The following is a 20982-nucleotide window of genomic DNA, read 5'->3' as shown; positions in this document are numbered from 1 at the left end:
GAGCAAACCACTCATGGGCAAAGACACATTGAATCCAGTTCAAAATGTCAGTTCTGGTAGTCAGCCTCAATTGGTTTTCCTTTCCCCCACAAGGTAACTTATCCACACTCTGCTCATCTAAGTGCTGGTAATTTCTATACTCCACCCTCAACTCACAGCCATAATATTGCCACAGCAGAGTTCCTTGTTTGATCAACTTAGACAATGCCACACTACCTATGGGGCTTGGACTGTCAAACTCAGACCGTACCAATTATGGTTCTGTCAGTGCAATCTTGTTCACATCATCCCCACTCCTCCTGTCATATTTGGTCTCTTGAAGAAATGATTTGTTTGACATGGACATTCAATGAATGTTATGTCTATGTCAAACGAATCATTTCTTTGCCAGGAGGAATTTATTCTCTATAACGAGCTCAGGTTCTTTATGATTACTGAGTCCCGGTGACTCCGTTCCTCTGACTGAAGCTTCTCCCCCAGATTTTGTTGACTTAAAACCAGCATAGGATCTCTGGTGGTGGTGTAGCAGCGATCCACAGTGATGACTTTAAAGTGTTCACCCATCTCTCCTGGTTTCTTCCCCTCCTTCTGGCCTATGGCAAAACCCCACTGCAGACCGCCCAAATTCAGCAAAGATTTAATTCATGAGTTCTCAGATCTACTTTCTCTCATCGTACCCCTATACAACAGACACAACAACTTTATATTTGGTGATTTCAACATCTATATCTGCTGTCCATCTCAAGCATTTGCAACTGAATTTCTGCAGCTCACTGAATCATTCAACCTTGTTCGGTCGGTTAATAACCCCAACTCATGCACAAAGTCACACTCGTGATAAGGCCACTGTGCGCTCTCGCTTCCTTAATGTATCTGCTGCTTCTGTATTCTCAGAAGTCTTAGACAATCACCCAGCACCCAGATTATCAATTCTCCCCCTCTGCATATTGGCGCAGGAACTAGTCACTCTTTTCAAACTCTATTGCTCCCCTCAAAATAAAAAAAATCCAAACCAAAGTCCCTGCTGTGGCTCAACGATCACACCTGAACCTTAAGGAGAGAGTGGCAAAAACCACAGTGAAAATTTCAAGTCATTTATGGAAGGAAGCTAAAGCGTCATTCTTCTCTAATCTCATCTCCAAGAATCATCATTAACCCCAGGATGCTGTTAATAATGCATAATAATGCACAATAATGCACAATAATGCACAATAATGCACAATAATGGACAATAATGCCATCATCCCCTCTCCCAGTTTCTCTCTAGAACACTCCTCACTAAAGTGTGAAGACTTCCTGCAATTCTTCACCTAGAAAGTTGAGAATATAAGGTTACAGATCTCTCCTCCTACCTCCTACCTATCTATTTATCCTGTAATCTCAGCTCAATTTGTTAGTTTTGCTCCCATCTCCCTCTCATTTCTGGAATGAAACCACTGACTTTTTTTTTTTTTTTTTTTAGTTGTTTCTCTTTTTCCCTGTAAAGCACTTTGTAAATGTTTGTTTTCTGTTTTCAGAAACATGCTATACTAATGTTGTTATTATAAAGGCTTATTCCTCAGAGTACTTCAAGTACTTAGTGAACTACATTCAGTATGAGAACAGAAACCTACATTCAATAAACCAAAGAGATAGATAAATAAACAAAAAAAATAAATAGATTTCTCTGAAGCAGCAGTGTGAGGTATAGTACAGGCATATAGGGTCAGGGTAATAGAGCCTGCAACCAGCACCAAGTCCATGCAAATATCTGTTGGTACACTAAATGCACTCTACATTAGGCAATAAGTAGAGAACATAAAAGCATGGGCTGCTGTTGAAGAGCTCATTTGGAAAATGCCATATAAACATTTTGGGGAAAGACATTACTTGCATTTCATTATGCAATATCTCTTAAAAATCGAGTATCCAGTTTGTGACAACTGAAAAAGTTAAACTACCTACTAGGATTTCAAAAGTGCAATACATTGTTTTGAGACTGTGTGTTACTTTTTTCAAATGGTGGATATTTTGGAGATAAACTCTCATATTACTGTTTTGGAATGAAACTAGAATCAAAATAATCCAGTCTCAATGAGTCAGTTATCTATTGATTGCATTGAGAACTGGTGCCTGGCTACTCTCTGTCCTGTATGCAAGAGGTTTGGTCAGATTTCAGCCCAGCCCAGCAGCCTCATGCTCCACTCCGGTGTGACATCACTGATGCAGTGCTGAGTGCGAGCCAGTGGATAAAGCTACAGTACCGACTGCAGAAGCTGCTCTGCTCTCATGTTGCTGTCAGCTCCGGCTCCAGCCTGAACCAGACCAGAGTACGATACCTACCCCCCACCCTCCACCCCATGCCGCCCTCAGGATGGGGGAAGCCAAGGTGGAGTCGACCCTGGTTCAAACTCTGGCTCTCAGCGCAGCCACAGCCTCTAAGCACCTGTCTCTGTCTCCCTCCTTCCAGCGCTGCACCCTTGCCTCCTGGATCAAAGAGAAAATCAGGAAGAAGGAATGTTGCTTCTATGAAAAGGGTGTCAGGTAGGCTGTGCTGTGTGCTATATTGCTGTGTTGGATTTTGGGGATGGGAGTCTCCGAACTGACCTTGTAGTTGCTGCTGCTGCTACTGCTGCACAGTACTAGAGACATACTGTAGCATCTGCCCTCTGCTGTGTTAATTAAGTCTAGGGGACACATCTCCCTCAAAATCTAAACAGACATTTCATCTCAGCATGTTAAGCTTGCTTTTCTCTTTAATATACATTCTGTGGTACGTAAGCTTTTGTTCTGTATAGTATAACACAATCATATAATTGTATTCATTAGTTGTATCCAGTAGTTGGCACCACCCTCTTTACCCAATTACTGTTTTTCCAATTGTCTGCCAACTGCTGAGTAATCATGTGCATCGATTCATGCTGCTGTTTTTTTATTTTTATTATTTAATGTCTCATGTTGTTTCCTCACCTATAAACCAGAAAACATGTGCTTTTGTCTCTCCACTAGAGAAGGGATATGTAAGTGTGGCTACCCTAAGACCCATCATGTGGACGAAGCCATCAAGCCGGAGGACTTCATGGGGGAGTCGTGGGACAGACACAGACATGTGTGTGAAGTGCCCACTGATGCTTTTGGAGACATCAGCTTCGGCGGTCTGGGACAGAAGACTGGCAAGGTGAAATAAACATTGTATAATACAACCAACTGCTCTTGATTATAATGATACAACTGTATAACTTTTGTGAACAGTTTGTGTGCGTTTATATGTGTACGCTCATGTGTGCATTTGCGTGCATGTAAATGTGGGCATTTGTGTGTGTGTGTCTCTATGCGTGCCTCACAATGTGTGTGTGTATGTGTGTGTGTGTGTGTCAATTCCCAGTATGTGCGAGTGTCCACAGACACCCGTCCTGAAGTCCTGTACCAGTTACTGACGGAGAAGTGGAAGCTCGACCCTCCCAATCTGCTGATATCTGTGACCGGAGGAGCCAAGAACTTCTATCTTAAGTCCCATCTCAAAAGCATGTTTCACAGAGGTCTTATCAAAGTGGCCCAGACAACAGGTCAGCTCAGACAGAGAGAGGGAGAGCGAGAGAGAGAGAGAGAGAGAGAGATTTGTTTGTGTGCGTGTGAGATGTCAAGGTGGGCCAATGATTAACCAGAGAAACAGTGTAAAAGCATGTTTTATGAGTATGTGTGTGTGTGTGTGTGTGTGTGTGTGTGTGTGTGTGTGTGTGTGTGTGTGTGTGCCACACCCACCTTTACACCTGTGATATGATCTGCATGTTGAAGCTGGGGGAACATGACTGCTTGGTGAGGGTCATTTCTCAGTACATAACTAGTGCTATATTAAAAAAAAAAAAATTCTCCTCACTACTGTCACTGCAATGCAAAAACTGACAAACTTGTTATGTCATTTTATCTTGTATCCAGACTTATCAAGCTTACGTTAGGATGATTTTTTTTGTGAAATCATCTTACTGCGCTGGCAGATAATTTTACCAGTTTCAACAAATTTTACTTTTTTCAGGATAATGTAACTTGTTTCATTTACTTGGTAAAAGTGGAATTGTGTTGGAGAATGTTTGTTTCAAGATTTTCTTCATTGTTTTATGATGATTTCATGAAAGTCGTTCTGGCATGTATCAAGTGAAATTTATTGAAACCAGCAAGATTAGATATTAGATTAGAGATAATTTGACTGAAAATATCATGAAATGATTTTAATAGGTCTGGAAACAAGTTAAAATCACTTGACAACTTTCCATTTTCTGCAGTGTGACTCCCAGCCTGTGTTGTGTTCAGGTGCGTGGATCATCACAGGTGGCACCCATACAGGTGTGATGAAGCATGTGGGGCGGGCGGTGAGGGACCACGCCCTGAGCAGCTGCTCCATGGACGGCCAGATAGTGACCATTGGAGTGGCCACATGGGGAACCCTCCACAACAGGCACGCCCTGGTGCACCCAGAGGTGACGATTCACACATTAACACATGTGACTTCTGTCTTGTGGCAATACTCACCACTGGCACTGGATGCCTGAGTGATGAAATGTTGGTTGGTTTTCACAGTGACTATATGACCCCGAACCAGAGGTGGGCACTTGACTCGAGTCAGACTCCAGTCACAATTTTAACTGCATGAGACTTGACTTCATGCATGAAGATAATACTTGAGACTTGACTTGATGCATGAAGATAATACTTGAGACTTGACTTGGGTTTTGGTGACTTGGGACTTGACTTTGAAGATGACCAAGAAGATCTTATGTTAGACCAGACGACTGAATTTAACTTCTGTTTTCTAAATTGGTATGGAATTGAATTTACTGAAGTTGAAACTGATTATAGAAATCAAACTCATGATGCTCTTACGAGGTTTTATCAAATTAAACAATAATGCATTGATATTTTGTTTTCTTTAATATATAATTGATACTGGACTGATTTGTCCTGACTTGACTTGGTGTTCTACATTTAGACTTGAGACTTGACATTAATGACATGGGCTTGATTTGGACTTGACTTGGTAATCTACACTTAGACTTGGGACTTGACTTGATACTTGTGCCTCAAGACTTGAGACTGACTTGAGCAAAGCTGACTTGGTCACACCTCTGCCCCGAACCCTAGCAGTAAAGAGTGCTATGTGCTATTTAGCTACACGGGACCACATAAGGCTCTCTCTTTTAACCTAGTCCAGTCTTCTTCTCTCCCTCCTCCCTCTACCTGCTCCTCTTATCATCCTTTCCCTTTCTTCTCCTCCTCCTCTTCTGGCCCATCTTCTTCCTCTCCTCATCCTCAGGGTTGTTTCCCTGCCCACTACTCGATGGACTTGCAGGGCCAGGGCCGCCTGTCCTGCCTGGACAACAACCACTCCCACTTTCTGCTGGTGGACGACGGGACCCACGGACGCTACGGCGTGGAGATCGAACTGCGTAGCCGGCTGGAGAAACTCATCTCCCAGCAGCCTCTGGGAAACAAAGGTGAAACAGCTGATGCAATGTCTACAAAAACAACCGGTCGTTACAGATAACATCTTAAGGCTCTCTCTTTTTTATCAGTCCTGTTTGTAACATTGATCTTTTTTTTTGTCCTTCAGAGAGTGGTGTGACAATCCCAGTGGTGTGTGTGGTTTTGGATGGAGGACCAGGCACTCTAAACGTGAGTCATCCTTTTGTGATCACTCTCTGTCTCTCTCTCTCTCTCTCTCTCTCTCTCTGTCTCTCTCTCTCCCTCTCTCCCTCTCTCTCCCTTTCTCTCTGTCTCTGTCTCTCTCTCCCTCTCAGACTGTCTTGTGTGTCTCCTCCCAGACAATCTTTAATGCCATGCTGAACGGGACGCCCTGTGTGATCCTGGAGGGCTCGGGGAGAATAGCAGATGTGATCGCCCAGGTGGCAGGACTGCCCGTGACCCGGGTCACCATTGCCCTCATCCATCAGCTGATGAAGAGGTTCTTTGGTCATGAGTATGAAAGCTTCTCTGACCTCAAGATCATAGAATGGACCAAGAAGGTAACTGTTAGCTGAACATACTTTCTTAACCTTTTCCCAACAGTAAATTACCAACCTGTAATTGATGTGAAAACCTACTCATTGTAAGTGAATGTCCGTTTATTCTGTACCAGATTCAGGACATCATCAGGATGCCTCACTTGCTGACAGTGTTCAGGATAAGTGAGGACAAGCATGGGGATGTAGACGTGGCTATTCTTCAAGCACTACTTAAAGGTAGGGATTAGTTTATGCACACACTGAGGCTGATCCCAGGTGGTTAACCTCAACTGACGATGCTTGATCCCTGACTGGAACACCTGGGCAAACAGCACAGCATTAGGCACAGATGTATGGAAAGGCTTAGTGCCAAACCAGCTTTCAGCAAGTATAACGTTGCCTCTTAGCAAACGAAGAGTCTGGACCATAATATCAAATGCGGCGAAGTTGAAACCCTAGACAGGTATTCTTGCCAATATTTTTTTTCATCTTTGAGATTACTTGTGCAATTTTTCTATACCGAGAGACATCGATAGCCAGACTCATTCTATTTATAAAAGGTGTGGAGTGCTTCTTGGAAGTTTATACTGCCTCTTGCTGGTCTTGAGAAAGACTCATCAAATCATTTAGACCATGCTTAATGCATGCTGTGATAAATGTGTACTGATATAATAGTGCATTATTCCCCAGTATAGGTAATGGTCCACCACATTGGAGACTCACTTACATTAGCTTTTTGATAACGATGATTCATCACTTTGTATCTCAACTACTTGGCCCTTATACTTTCCGTTACTCCATAAGTACTGGAATACCCACTGAGGAATTAAAAGGCATTTCCGGACAGTCGCCCTGTTATATCAAGCCATGTCATCCACTCTCTTTCCTCCCTTCAAAGGTCAAAGTAGAGTGTTTATTTGTGAGTAAGGCCTTGCTACCCGCAGCCTGATCATGTAACTATTCAGACAACATTTTATGGATGATATGACACATCATGTCAAAAACTCTGACCCTACTGCAGGATATATCATATTATATCATTATCTAGTTAATATGTGTTCCCAGCCAATGCAGCAAGCTTCCTAAATTTCCCCAAGGGGATTAATAAAGTGCTATCTTATCTTATCTTATCTCTACTTACATGCAACTACAGGGAACAATGGTAACAGTGGTAACAAAGGTTAATTATCAACTACTATTAACTAACTACTTGATCTTTGTCTACCCAACCACGTTATAAAAATTACAGTTAAAATTCACAACTATTATGCTACAGAAAATGCAGCACTAAGTGTTTAGACGAAATTTGGTTCATTTATTTACCAATTCACAAGTCATGTAAGTGCCTCAATATCACAGCAACAACATTAAAATTTTTTTTCCAAATCTACCATATTGCACCAACCCTACAAATTCATTTTTCTAGATTTCACCTTCACAAATTTGTCAATGACTGTGTTGATAAATGTTCTAAGAGTGAATTAGCGACGGAGAACAGTCAATGATTGTTCATAATATGCTTATTTACCTTATTAGTAATCTTTACCAATATCACTACATTCCAAGGGATTCTCTTTCATTGTTGGCCATGGTGCCAGACACCCACAACACCTATTCAAATTCCACTTCTGTTTATAATATAACTGTTGAGTGATGAGGGTGGCAGGATCACAGGTTTAATCCCTGCAACAGCCAATGATTGTCCATCAACATCCATGTGTCCTAAAAAGTGTCCTTGGGCAAGACAGTGAACCCCTGCCTGCTCACTCATTGTAAGCTGCTCTGGATGAGAGTGTCCGCTAAATGCTGTGAATGTAAATGTATGTTGTTCCCGTCTCTCAGCTTCCAAGAACAGCGAGTCGCTGGGCAGAGAGAGCTGGGAGACGCAGCTGGAGCTGGCTGTAGCCTGGAACCGGGCAGACATAGCCGAGACAGAGATCTTCACTGAGGAGAGCCAGTGGAAGGTGAATCTTCCCATTACACAACATAACACCAGCAGCAACAGCAAGTCATTACAGACACAGTGTTGACAAATCTAAATAAAGCCTGTCCTCTGAACTTGACCCAATGTTGCAATCCTTCCCTTCATCCATAAGATAAGATAAGAGATAAGAGAATATTATTGACTGTTAAATTTGCAAAAAAAATGGAAAGTGATCCCACCCAGCATGGGGCTGACAGGGGTCTGGACAATGGACAACTAACCCATCTAGGAGACGACGCATAATTAAAGTGCCATATTTCAGTCAACATCTGTATTAAAACGTTTGATGTAGCTGTCTGTGGGTTAGTTCAGTTTGAGACTTTATTGTCCCAAATGCAGCAAAGCCTAAAAACACAGTAACACATATTCAAAACAGATAATATATAAAGAAAACATATATGACACCTTAAGTAAACAAAGGAACTGGTGGCATGGGTTGCTATTTTCACAATACTGTTGAGTTGGTGATTGTTTCCAAACCAGGCCACTTTAGAAAAGGTGAGGACTGAGTTGATGAATGTCACAATATAAAGAAAAAACACTTCTTTGCCTTGTTAAAAAGTCATAAATTACACTTATTTTCTTGTGATTTTATATCAGAATCCCATTACTTTAACTTCCTGGAAGATGCCAAATGTTTTGTGGTTACTTCATGAACTTTTGGCCAATTCCCCCTCTGCTCCTCCCATTAAAACCCAAGTCCCCTAAAACTACCGTTCTCTCCTTAAAGGATACTGCTATCCCATAAGTTCACACCATCGCCCACTTTTGAACAGTCCCTCCTCCTGTTTTGTCCTGCCCCAACATCCTGTATCAACCACAAATATGTCAAATTACGGAAGCAAGATGCTCTAAAATGCAATTTTATTGTGACTTTAAAGGAGAAAAGGAGAAAGTTTAGGCAAAAGATGGATGAAGATGGTGTTAAAACAAAGAACCTGACTTGTAAATGAATCATCACTAACTTTCACCCGTCACATTACTGAAAAACAACACAAACAGCCATCAAAACGTTAGCTGGGATGCTCACTGTGTCTTGACTCCTCTGCCTTTTCCCCACGCTCTAGTCCAGTGACCTGCAGGAGGCCATGTTCTCAGCCCTGGTTGGCCACAAGCCTCAGTTCGTACGTCTGCTGCTGGAGAACGGTGTGAGTCTGCAGCAATTCCTGCAGGAGGAGAACACGCTGTGTGAGCTCTACAACCAGCTGCCCAGCTGCTTAATCCTCCGCAAGCTGGTCAAGCGGGTCCACTGCGGTTGCCGTGGCAGAAGGCAAATGCTTGGCGTCAGGGCTCAGGCCGTCTCCGGGCGAGGCGCCAGGATCTCCATGACTCATGTCTCTGATGAGGTGCGCCACCTGCTGGGCAGCTTCACCCAGCCCCTCTACCCTCCACCTGCCAAGAGATACCACATCAACATGTCTCTGGAGGACACTTCTGTTTCTGTGAGTAGCCTGGCAAAGAGTAAAGACCTGTATTCATCCATCCAACAGCTAGTGTGCGTAGCTTAAAACACTGAGAAGGGTTTACCACAACAGTCACACTTAATTGGGATAGTCTGGTGTTGATACTCAACTTTCTATCAAGTGACTATAATACGTCACTAAAAACTGCTGAGTTTCAAATGATACTTATAATTATGTGAAAAGTAGATATTTAATGTCTAGACTAGGGTTAATCTTAGGGTTGGGGTTCAGGTTTAGGGTTACATAGCGTGTGGAGATGCACCAAATAGGAAAGTGACACTTTGTTGAATATCTTTGTCATCTGATCTGTTAGTTCAGTATCAAGATTGGACTATCTAAATAAATTGTTACCACCACAACTATGATTGCTTGAATGTGGTTTGATAGTATTCTTCAATTCTACATATTCACGATTTCCATGAAAATGATGCAACATACAGTGCTTTCCCTTGCTTTTCTTCAGCTGTCAGATAAAGGACAGGTGAGCTCCCAGGCTGCGGGCAGAGAGCAGATTGGCGAAACACTCAGGGACCCAGGGAGAGATCTTTTCCTCTGGGCTGTGCTCCAGAACAACAGGGAGTTGGCTGAAATCGCCTGGGAGCAGGTGACCAAAGCACATACCTGTATACAGCATCCAGCATACAAAACATGGAAGTTTGCCTGTCTGTATCTGTATCTGTATCTGTATCTGTATCTGTATCTGTATCTGTATCTGAGGATTTGGTTACCCTTGACTTTTCAATGCAATTTTTATCATCTGATCATATTCACATTTTCTGATTTTGTTCACATTGCTATCAGATCTTCAAAATCATAATATGGAAGTTGTCAGGCTCAAATTGTTATCAAAACTCTGATTTTAAGAATGAGATCTCAAAAATGAGGGCGATATGACAACCATGACCTGTATCTGTATCTGTATCTGTATCTGTATCTGTATCTGTGTGGACAGTGTAGAGACTGCATGTCTGCCGCTCTGGCAGCCAGTAAGATCCTGAAGAAGATGGCTCAGGAGGGAAGCGATGCAGATGAGGCAGAGGAGATGAAAGAGCTAGCCAATCACTATGAGAGACATGCCATAGGTACACTACCATGGACATAATGAGTGGCTTTGCTGATGTAAACAAAAAATTATGGGGATTTTACGAGGTTAGCATTTGCATAAGTACATATTTGTCTTCATTGTGTGTGTATGTGTGTGTGTGTGTGCATCCTAGGTGTGTTCAGCGAGTGCTACAGCTGTGATGAGGAGCGAGCTCAGAAGTTGCTGGTGCGAGCCTCTCCGTCCTGGGGAAGAACCACATGCCTCAGACTGGCACTGGAGGCCAATGACAAAAGCTTTGTGGCTCAGTCAGGGGTTCAGGTACCCTCCGCTTTAACATTAGGGGCTTTTGTAGTGATGTTATCTTTCAAGAGTAAGTCTGGAAATAAGCTAAATATTTTGTCTTCTATTTGCATTATAATGTAGAAGATCCACTACACACGGGGCAATTTACTTTGCCTAAATGTCAGAGGCTTATTGGTATAGAAGTCACTGTAGATCAAATGCAATCCTTCAGCTTGAAATTCTTTAGAATGACTTATAATTAGCATATAATTATTTATTAATAAAGGCATTTTATATTGAATGATATATAAATATAAAGAAATCGTCTTCATTTTTTTCTTTTTCAAATTTTCATAAACATAAACTGCAGACCAGTAAATCAATCAGTTGAATGATCAGTAATCAAAGCATGCTTAAGTTTTATGCATTTTCAATTGCATAGAAAGCTCCATTTTCATATGCAGATATGAGTCATTGGTATTTAATTAATCTCAAGAATATTCACTGTAGATATGACCCAGTCTGATGAACTGTCCCTCTTCCAGACTCTTTTGACCCAGATCTGGTGTGGTGAGTTAGCGGTGGACAACCCAGTGTGGAGAGTGCTGACCTGCATACTCTTCTTCCCCCTCATCTACACTGGCTTTCTGCTTTTCAGGTGGGTCCCACTTCCCCAGGCCCTTCGCGTAAAAAAAGAACATGCTTTTTGACAACTTGCCTGGGTAAAAAGGGGTTAAAAGGTTGGCACCGCATATGGTAATCTCTCTGATAGTAATACTGTATATTAACCACATGAAACACCACATAAATAAGGACTTTAACTTTGAAGTAACTGAATCATAATTACAAAGGCAGCTTAACAGTCAAGTCATATTGAATTAAATGTCAATTAGCAGTATGTGTCAGCTTTAAAAGAGGTCTGACATCACTTGTATATGTTTGTTTTCAAAGCAACTTGAGACAACTCACACATTTATTTGTAGACACCACCTGGTGGCAGTAAAACCCCTGATAAAGGAGAGGAATAGTCTTCTTTGCTCACCATAACAACTGGTTCTTCATGTTATGTATGAAAGTTGGACGTGATTTGGATTTGGACACAATTTACCCTAACACATATAGATTTGTTTTTGAGGTTTTGATGATTCAAGATTTGCACAAGCACTTGCACTACATCTGTAGTGATGATCAACAAAATTATGATTTTATTTTACATTTCTTTATGAATTAAAAAAAAATGCTCCGTAGACGTGATGGGGTCATCCAGAGAGAAGCTGAGAAGAGTGAGGAGATGATCACCATGGAGACGTTAACAGGAAGTTCAGTTCGGAGAAAGTCTTATGTCCCGTAAGTGGACAGTCGCCGTTTACCCTGCATGCCATGCATGCAGGACAAAATGAAATGAAATGAAATGCGTAGCCTGACCCTGTAATTATTTTGTGGTTTTAAATAAATTGACAACAAATTACCCTCTTCAGTGAAAAATCTTGATTTTGTGACTATGTGATCATTGCATGAGTACAAGTGAACAGCGTTTAAAGGGACACCTTGAAATTATTAATTTTTGTTGGCTTCAATAAAGTTAGTGAACAATGCTAGCAAGTCAATCTGGGGAAAGCAAGGAACAAACGCAGAAACATTTCCCCCCAAATATGACAAATGCCAGCTGAAGGAAAATAACCAAATAATCATCAAAATATCAAGGTATCTCTTTAACCCCAGTGAACCCCCTCTCCTCTCCTCTCCTCTCCTCTCCTCTCCTCTCCTCTCCTCTCCTCTCCTCTCCTCTCCTCTCCTCAGCGACCCCCCCAGCCCCAGGCTGCTGAAGCCTCTGGGCTGCTGGTCCAGACTGGTCAGCCTGTATGGTTCTCCTCAGGTCAAGTTCTACTGGAACATCGTGTCCTACTTCGCCTTCCTGTTCCTGTTCGCTGTGGTGCTGATGATCGACTTCCAGACCACGCCCTCAGGAGGGGAGGTGCTGCTCTATATCTGGCTCCTCTCTCTGGTGTTTGAGGAGGTCAGACAGGTGAGGCATACGTCTTACAGCAACTAGGTACACACACACACACACACACACACACACACAAACGTTAACATATCGGTCCTCTCGTCACTCCATAATAACTTGATTTATTGACAGTGTTAAGGAGATTGGAGTTTTAGTTAGGCTATAAAAACATTTCGCAGAGGCAGAGCTGCTCTGGAGGCAGAAATAATCTCAGTGGCTGAGTTAAACCTCAGTGGGCGGGGCAAAGGAACCCCCAGTTTTAGGAGTGCAAGATAGCTAAGAGGCAAACTTGAATGGCAAAGAAGGAACACTGCTCAAAATATAAGTAAAATAAATAAATGGTAATGACTTTCATTCTTTCATGAATATGGCTTTCATGAATCTGGAAGGTCAGCAGGCTAGAAGGTCAGCTAGGCTAACTAGCTAACCTAGGTATCTTAGTATGGCTAGATTGCATTTTCATTTAGTAGTAAAGGTGCAAGGCTCCTCTCCTTATCTTTTTCACTGGGCTTCAGTCTAACCTTAAAAGTTAATCTGTATTTCCTTTATCAGCTCTTTCACGACCCTGATGGCTTCGGGTTTCGTAAGAAAGCAAGGATGTACATCAATGACCTGTGGAATATTCTAGATGTGCTGTCCATCCTCCTCTTTCTTATCGGCCTCGCATTTAGGTAGGTTTCCCTCCTCTTTGAGAAAAACACCTCAGGCCGTCGAAAGGCTCCCCCTCCTCGCCCGCTGGGTTTTCTATGAATCACCATGCTCATCTTTCACAGGTTAAAAACTGAGCTGTTCTATCCTGGTAAAGTCCTCCTCTGCATCGACTTCATAGTCTTCTGCCTCCGGCTCATGGCCATCTTCACTATCAGCAGGACTCTGGGCCCCAAGATCATCATAGTCAGGAGAATGGTGAGAGGATGGATGGGAGTTACAGTATATATATGAGTATTATGTATTATAGTATTATTATGAGCTTTTATCTGATACAAGAATAGGTTTCTGCCTCAGTGGGCCTTCATCTGCTCTCTGGAGACGAGATATCTTTTTTGTATCACATAAAAGGTGTTTTGGAAAATAGTGTAGCAGTTTGTGTATTTGCTTCCACGCTGGATTTCAGTCAAGCCAACCCCCTGAGACAGGGTGTGTGTTGAACTACTGTCAGTGATTCCATACATGATTTTCAAAAGAGTCCATTATTGTTTGTGCAGAGACTCACTCTGAGTGGAGATTAGACTTGATACAAGGAGCAACAGGCTTGAAAATATCACAACAACCTTTTAAATGTTGATACTTAATCCTGCAAAACATATACATTGTTATATATGGTGTGATACTTGGACACAGTATAGGTTGCCACATGTGACTGTACAAAGAGCAAAACTCAGTCACCAGTAAATAAAGTCTCCACTGCACATACGTCTAACTGCTTGCAGTATTCAGATGTGTCTGTTTTGTTCAATGTTTCCAGCTTGTGGTTGTTGTCTCTCTGCCTTCCAGATGATGGACATGTTCTTCTTCATGTTCCTGCTGAGTATCTGGGTGGTGGCGTACGGTGTGGCCAAACAAGGCATCCTCATCCACAATGAGAATCGGCTGGACTGGATTGTCCGCGGGGCCGTTTATGAGCCTTACCTCATCATATTTGGGAACGTACCCACGAATATTGATAGTGAGTGAATGTGGACTATAATATTTCTTAGTCTCTTTGTAGTTTATGAATACATATAAATGCACTGGAAGTTACACAATGTAGTTTTGATAAGTCAAAAATGGCTGAAAAATGTAACAAAGTGAAGTAACAGTAGAAGATCCACCACAGCCAAACAGTAACTTTCTAGCTTCAAACTGTATTTCAGGGATCCATTTTTCCCTCAGAACACTGCAGCTATATTATAAAACTTTTTGACATTTCAGAGGCTCAAATTTCCTCGCTTTAACTTAAATGTTACCACAAAAAACAACTTAGATCTATCTGTCCTTGCCCTCTGCAGATGCCGAGTTTGACATGAATTCCTGCAGCATGAACGGCACTGATCCTCTGAAGCCAAAGTGTCCCGTGCTGAACGAAAACCAAATGCCAGCCTTCCCTGAGTGGCTCACCATCATCATGCTTTGTGTTTACCTGCTCTTTGCCAATATACTGCTGCTCAACCTGCTCATAGCCATCTTCAAGTGAGTGATGCAGCAGAACACATACAAATCTATGAATTTTATGTCCTCCCTTCTCATCCTCTGTCCCTCTTTGTGTTTCTTCACAGCTTTACCTTCCAGGAGGTGCAGGACAACACAGACAGAATATGGAAGTTCCAAAGATACGAGCTGATCAAGGAGTACCACAGCCGCCCCGCTGCCCCTCCACCTTTCATCATCCTCAGCCACCTCTACCTCTTCATGAAGCACATGGTGCTGCGCAGGCCCCTCATCAAGAGTAAAGAGTTCAGTGAGTACTGTATTCTTCTACTCTTTCTATCTATGGTGAAACTAAAGTTAATGGATATTTGCTGTGCTTCTCCTTTCTAGTTTCTCTAATAGCGGCCACATAATCCTCCTGGAAGACAGTCTTCTTTTTACCCAGGAACATCTTTAATGATTTAGACACCCAGGGTTTATTACTGAGACAGATTAATGTTATTTTGAACTAGATTTGACTTCATATTCAGAAACCAATTTTTTTTTTATAGCATGCTCCCAATTTGAGGGTTTTTATATTATTGTTTTTGCTATTATACTTTTCTGATTTTGTCCCTCTTCTCGTTTAACAAAAATGTATGTCTGTTTGTGTTGTGTGTGTGTGTGTGTGTTGGTGTGTGTGTGTTGGTGTGTGTGTATGTCTGAGAGTATGTTTGTGGGACATGGGGTAAACCATGTGGCATTATAACCATTTATTATTATAAACTATAGAAAAATGTCCGCACTGTCATAAATACTATGTGAGTGCAGACATTCTTCTATAGTTTGTGTTTTTTGAGTCTGCACCCGATAAAGTTTAAGTTTTTGAGTCAAACACACCTATTCTCTTTATTTTAAGTATTATTTATAACACAAATATTTTTTCTTGTCCTTCTGGAGTTTGTAACAATCTGTATCTTCCTGTGTGTGTTTGTCAGAGGACGAGCTTCCTCAGACCGAGGAAGAGGAGCTGCTGTCCTGGGAGGCCTTGATGAAGGACAACTACCTGCTGTCCACACGGCAGGAGCAGAGCCAGAGCACAGAGAGACGCATCCTGGACACAGCCCAAAAGTAACATCCCATAGGAATATAGCCCAGTATCAGTATCAGTATTAAGGCAGCCATGTAGTCTATTTTTAATGTGATGTCACCCAAGCTATATGTTAACAACATTATACACTCCAAGAGCCTTTAGTTAAATAAATGTCAGACAACCAGACTGTGCTTGTTTGTTTCCTGAGGGTTTCCACCATCACAGAGCATCTGGAGAGGGAAGAGGAGACAGGATCTGCTGCCGTGGCGAAGAGACTAGCTCGACTGGAGGAGCAGGTTGTGACCCGATTTCCTGGTTATCACTGATGTTGCACCTGCGTCTGTGAAGAGTGAACAGTTGACGTTAAGGCTGTGGAAGCGCGGTTTGATGCCGAAAAAAAGATGACACAGTTCTTGATGCAGCCGTTTGTTTGCGTTTAATTTTAGTTCCTGATGTAGCTGTGAAAAATCGGTCATCGTTCAACATAGTATGAGCTGTCTCATGCAGTCAGTGGAAGTATTTGACTTCATTTGTTTTGTGTCATCAGGTCGCCCAGTCAGCCAAGGCCCTGCAGTGGATTATGGACAGTCTCAACTCTCAGGGTCACCCAGCTAAAGAAGCACCACCGCTATTGAGTCAGTGACCGAAATCCTCATTCATTATTATTAGTATTTTACATCATATGTTGCATGACAAATCTCTCCTTTGTTCTCCCTTGTCTTTACTCTCAACCCCCTGCATCAGTTCCAGCGTCAGACAGCGATTCCCCTGAAACTTTGGGAAATGTGTCGGAGAAAGACAAGGCCAGGTTCCACGTCAACGCCCGGGAGTTTCATTACCCGGACAGCAAACTCACCCGCTTCGCTGTGCCGGAGGAGATGGTGCCCTGGGAGGTACTTCACTTTAATCACTTTATAATCACCACCGAGCCTCAGATCACCATTCCCATAAAATGATAATGGGTTTGGGTTTATTGGGTCCAGAACGTGTTATGTCCTCTTTTCCAGGTTAGCTTCACCTCATATATGCCTCCTTTTTATTCGTCTGAAGAGAGTGGGGACTGCGTGGATGGGTATGTTTTCATACTGAGAAACCCATATATAATGCCTTATTCCTATTGAGCTTGGTGTAAATACATTTTCAGTTCAACCAATTCAAGAATTGTGTTTTCCCCTAAATAACAAATTTTTTCCTTTAAAAAAAAAAAAAAGGTTCATAAAGCCTATATTGAATCAAATAATAAGACAATGAATGCTAAAGACAACAAACAGCTTCAGGTTACATTTTGAATTGATGGAACTAAATAATAACTGACCCGACTAATAACTGACCCCACCCTGGTTCCAATGTCATTCTATGTTATTAAAATCTGCTCCAAAAAGGTACCAGTGCTTTGAAATCATCTCCTAAATTTCAACTTTTGTTCCCCTTCACAGATCAGAATCTGAAACCTTAGATAATTACAGGTATGATACTAGATAAGACACATGAGACATCAAATAACTCTTACAGTAGCCATACAAGCGTGTCTAGATGTCTAATATGTATCCGATTCCCTGTAACACCTGTCATTAGAAACCCAGGAGGCAGGACAGGGATCAGGGGAAGAGGTGCGCTCAGCAACCTGGGCCCGAATCTGAATATAGACCTTGTCCTGACACGGTAGGTATCATTGTGTAACAACACTTTTACGAATACAGGATTGCACTGCATAATCTAAGGCTTTGGAAATGGATTTTTCAGTTGGCGAGACAGTGAGCGATCTGTCTTGGAGTTCCTGGCTCTGTGGGATGAGAGTCAAGCGGCCTGGGCTTTACCTGGGGTGAGTCCAGCAGCTGTTTGTTCACCTCAGGTGGTTTAACCTTTAGAGCCGTGCAAATACAGTCACAGATCTTCAGCAGGTTTTGATTGGGAAACTTCTGCTTCAGGGGCCTGTCCAGTCCGACGAGCTGCTGCCAGTGGCTCTCAAGAGAATCATGGGAAACCAGCTCTATGGGAAAATAAACGCAAAGGTAGTGGAGGGAACCAAGGTGAGTGTGCATGGGGACAAGAGACAAGATTGACACGACTACATCGCAGTAGTAGTGTCTTGGCTCAGTATTGTGCTTGAAGTCTAGGTTTATAGTCTGTTCTAATATAGTGCTGGGTGTTAAAATGTCTTAAATTATGTTATCTAAATTCAAGGCCTTAAATGGTCTTGAATACAGTTAAATATAGCATTTTAAGTCTTAAATTCAGTCAGAAGACATTAGAAGTCTTAAAAATGTTGTGGTTTCTTGGCGCACTGTTCTTCTGGCGATAAATTAACCCAGTTATGCAGACTATCTTCTGATAGGTCATCTCTCATTTTCTCTCATTTATGTTTTTTTTTACATTCTTTTACAACTGGCATTAAAAAGGTCTTAAAAAGTCTTAAATCTAAGTCGATGAACCTTGCAGGCAGCCTGTGGTAGTATCTAAGGCTGGGGGTAACATGCAGTTCATATCAGATTAGCTAAGTCTGTTGAACACTTGGGCTTGATTGCCTGCATTTACAGTGCCTTGCTCAAGGACACTTTTACAGGACACATTGGCAGGTGCAGAGATCAAACCTGTAACCTTTCTATTAGTGGATGGTCTGTCTAACCATTAAGCCGCATTGCCACTGCCTATACTGTTAGATTTGGTTAGATTGGTGTAGGTAAAACTGGGGAAATACTTTTGCTGAACATTATAAAACTCTCTCTTGATGAACTTGTGGATTCTTATTTCTGTGTAAATGCTGATGATCTACAACTAATGTTCTTGAAGATGCTTCTGATTTCATGGTGGTTAGTTGGTGTATCAATGTGTTTCAGGTGTTTGAGGGCTATGTGGACGACTGCAGGAACACAGATAATGCCTGGGTGGAAACCACTGTCCTGAACATTCACCTGGACAAGACGGGCCATCTTATGGTAGATATCAACCTTATGGTGAGGACATCACTTTTTTTTGTTTTTCTTTTAAACCAATGTATTTTATTGGGTTTTACCACCCAACAGATTACATTAAAGACATTACAAACATAAAATAACCAAAAAAATATACATGACTGAATAAATAAGTCAAAAAATTATATGAATATCATACAGCTGTCCATGTTCCAGATCTTGATGGGTGTTGATTATAATGTCAGGGAGTCTTCAGCAGGTGAATCCCACATGTCCTGAACGTCTTTAGCTCTTCCTTCAATAGCTTATTTTTGTTTTATTTTACATAGGGATCCTGACAGATCCATTAGCTGATAGTTGTTTTTTTAGGGCTTTTCCAGAGCATAACAACTGCACATTTGGCTTGAAGTAAACAGAAATACACCAAATTATTATTGCTTAGAAGAAGTTGTTACACAGTATGTGGCCTAAGCTGATCTGTGTGTTTTTAGCCCATTCTCCTCAGACTTAAAAAATGAACATAATTGGGTGCGTTCTGAACTACTAAAATATTTTGTTTGTTTGTGGTTCAATATGAAGAGCTCAGTTCCAAAATGAGACACTGAACTTCTGGATAAAATGACAACTATTATTACAAAATGGCTGATAGCACAAAATTGAAACAAATTATGCCATCTTCTAAAGAGTAAGAAAATGTAATTGAAGTCCTTGTATGACAAAATGATAACACTTTATACACTGGATCCTCTGCATTTTAGAGATATTGAACGATGTTTTCCCCCAAAGCGGATATATAGATGTTTTCCCTTTTATTATTATTTTTCATCTGTCTCCTCCTCCTCCTCCTCCTCCTCCTCCTCCTCAGGTGGCCGGCAGCCACAGCTCTGCTGAGATGGTTCAGTGGCAGGAGGTGAGCGGTAGAACGAGGCTCTGCTCAAACCAAAGAGACACGGTGCGACGGGTTGCTAAGCTGCACAACAGGAAGTTCTGATGCTGTGACTTCTGTAGTTTCAGACGCTCCTATATCCATCCTCAGGTCTCTGACGTCTTTAAAATGTGGCCTTTTGTTGGGGGCTGATGTAGATTCATTCTGTTGCACTGAAAGCACCTGAGGAAAATACTGAGAATAAACACACAAAAGCCATAATGTATGCTGCTGCTAAATTATTTTTCAACGTGTTGCACTTAAGTCATCTGGATGTTCAATATAGAGTATGAGAAATATAAGCATTCATATCTGTACACTGTGAGTAAATAAATGCTTCCTGAAAAGTTTACTGGTATGACAAAGTATCAGTGTATGTTAGTATTTTTCATTTTTCATTTCATTCGTCAGCTTTATATAATCAAGCACCCTTGGCCTTAATATTGATTAAATGCATAGTACCAACGGAACTGTGTCTTGATTTTTGATGTCAAAACCTTGTATTCTGTTACATTATTCTGCAGAAGCCTATCTGAATGCGTTGGGATTAATGTCAGTAGCCTACACTGAGCTCATGCATATTCAGTTGTCATCCGTTTCACTTTTCGACAGTTATTCTCCACCTGCCAAGCATGCAGTCTTGTGTTAGTTTCGGAGCAGCTCGCAGGGCGCTCATTGGCCCAGGCAGAGGTGGCCAGACTGTGCAGTATCGGTTTCACGCCCTCCTGCATTCCCATGCTTTCTTTTGCCTTCAAATCACTCAAAAATACCCGGCCTTCACGAGTGTAAATTTCTAAATTATTTTCAGAGTGTGTCCGAGTCATGACTTTTGTATGGTAAGCCAATTTAAACTGCGAACCTAGGAATTGTTTACCAACGGCGCCTCTGCTTTGAAGAGAATAGAGGTTTCTGGAGTTTAACTCTGAAGATTTAACTGTGCAGTCCGTCCTGCTTAACAGTAAAATGTCTAACTTAATTTGACATCCCTGTAGGAAGGCTATTATTATTATTATTTGTCCTGCCAGACCGCGGCGCGGCGAAGCGCTCGATCTATTTTTAGCCACAACGTCAGAGAGGAGGAAAAGTAAGAGGTCCCACTCTGCTGTTATTTCCTCGTCCCACAAACGGCATCACAACGAGCAGCGCACCAGAGTCCATGGAAAGACTGAGAGATATGGCATTTCTGTTG

At 41.9% G+C, this 20982-nt stretch overlaps 1 protein-coding gene across 1 annotated transcript; it reads left to right on the top strand.

Moving 5' to 3' along the window:
* Positions 1-2353: 2353 nt before the first annotated feature.
* trpm2 (transient receptor potential cation channel, subfamily M, member 2) lies at positions 2354-20217 on the top strand. Its single transcript, XM_071517406.1, is given in 32 exon segments — positions 2354-2523; positions 2989-3157; positions 3365-3545; positions 4288-4454; positions 5288-5468; positions 5585-5646; positions 5796-5996; positions 6110-6212; positions 7818-7939; positions 9027-9401; positions 9886-10026; positions 10375-10504; positions 10640-10785; positions 11295-11407; positions 11998-12096; positions 12550-12775; positions 13310-13428; positions 13531-13663; positions 14252-14423; positions 14746-14926; positions 15013-15194; positions 15862-15994; positions 16165-16252; positions 16504-16624; positions 16713-16849; positions 16964-17028; positions 17393-17422; positions 17532-17618; positions 17712-17778; positions 17885-17992; positions 18794-18910; positions 19734-20217. Coding segments are annotated over 32 exon segments (4452 nt in total). The 3' UTR covers positions 19860-20217.
* Positions 20218-20982: the final 765 nt, after the last annotated feature.

Source organism: Centroberyx affinis, unplaced genomic scaffold, assembly GCF_046629955.1.
Source record: "Centroberyx affinis isolate AG114_WGS23_722 - 3 ecotype Tasmania unplaced genomic scaffold, CSIRO-AGI_Caff_v1 ptg000490l_1, whole genome shotgun sequence".
NCBI classification, from domain to species: Eukaryota; Metazoa; Chordata; class Actinopteri; order Beryciformes; family Berycidae; genus Centroberyx; species Centroberyx affinis.
This window is presented reverse-complemented; position numbering and strand designations above follow the sequence as displayed.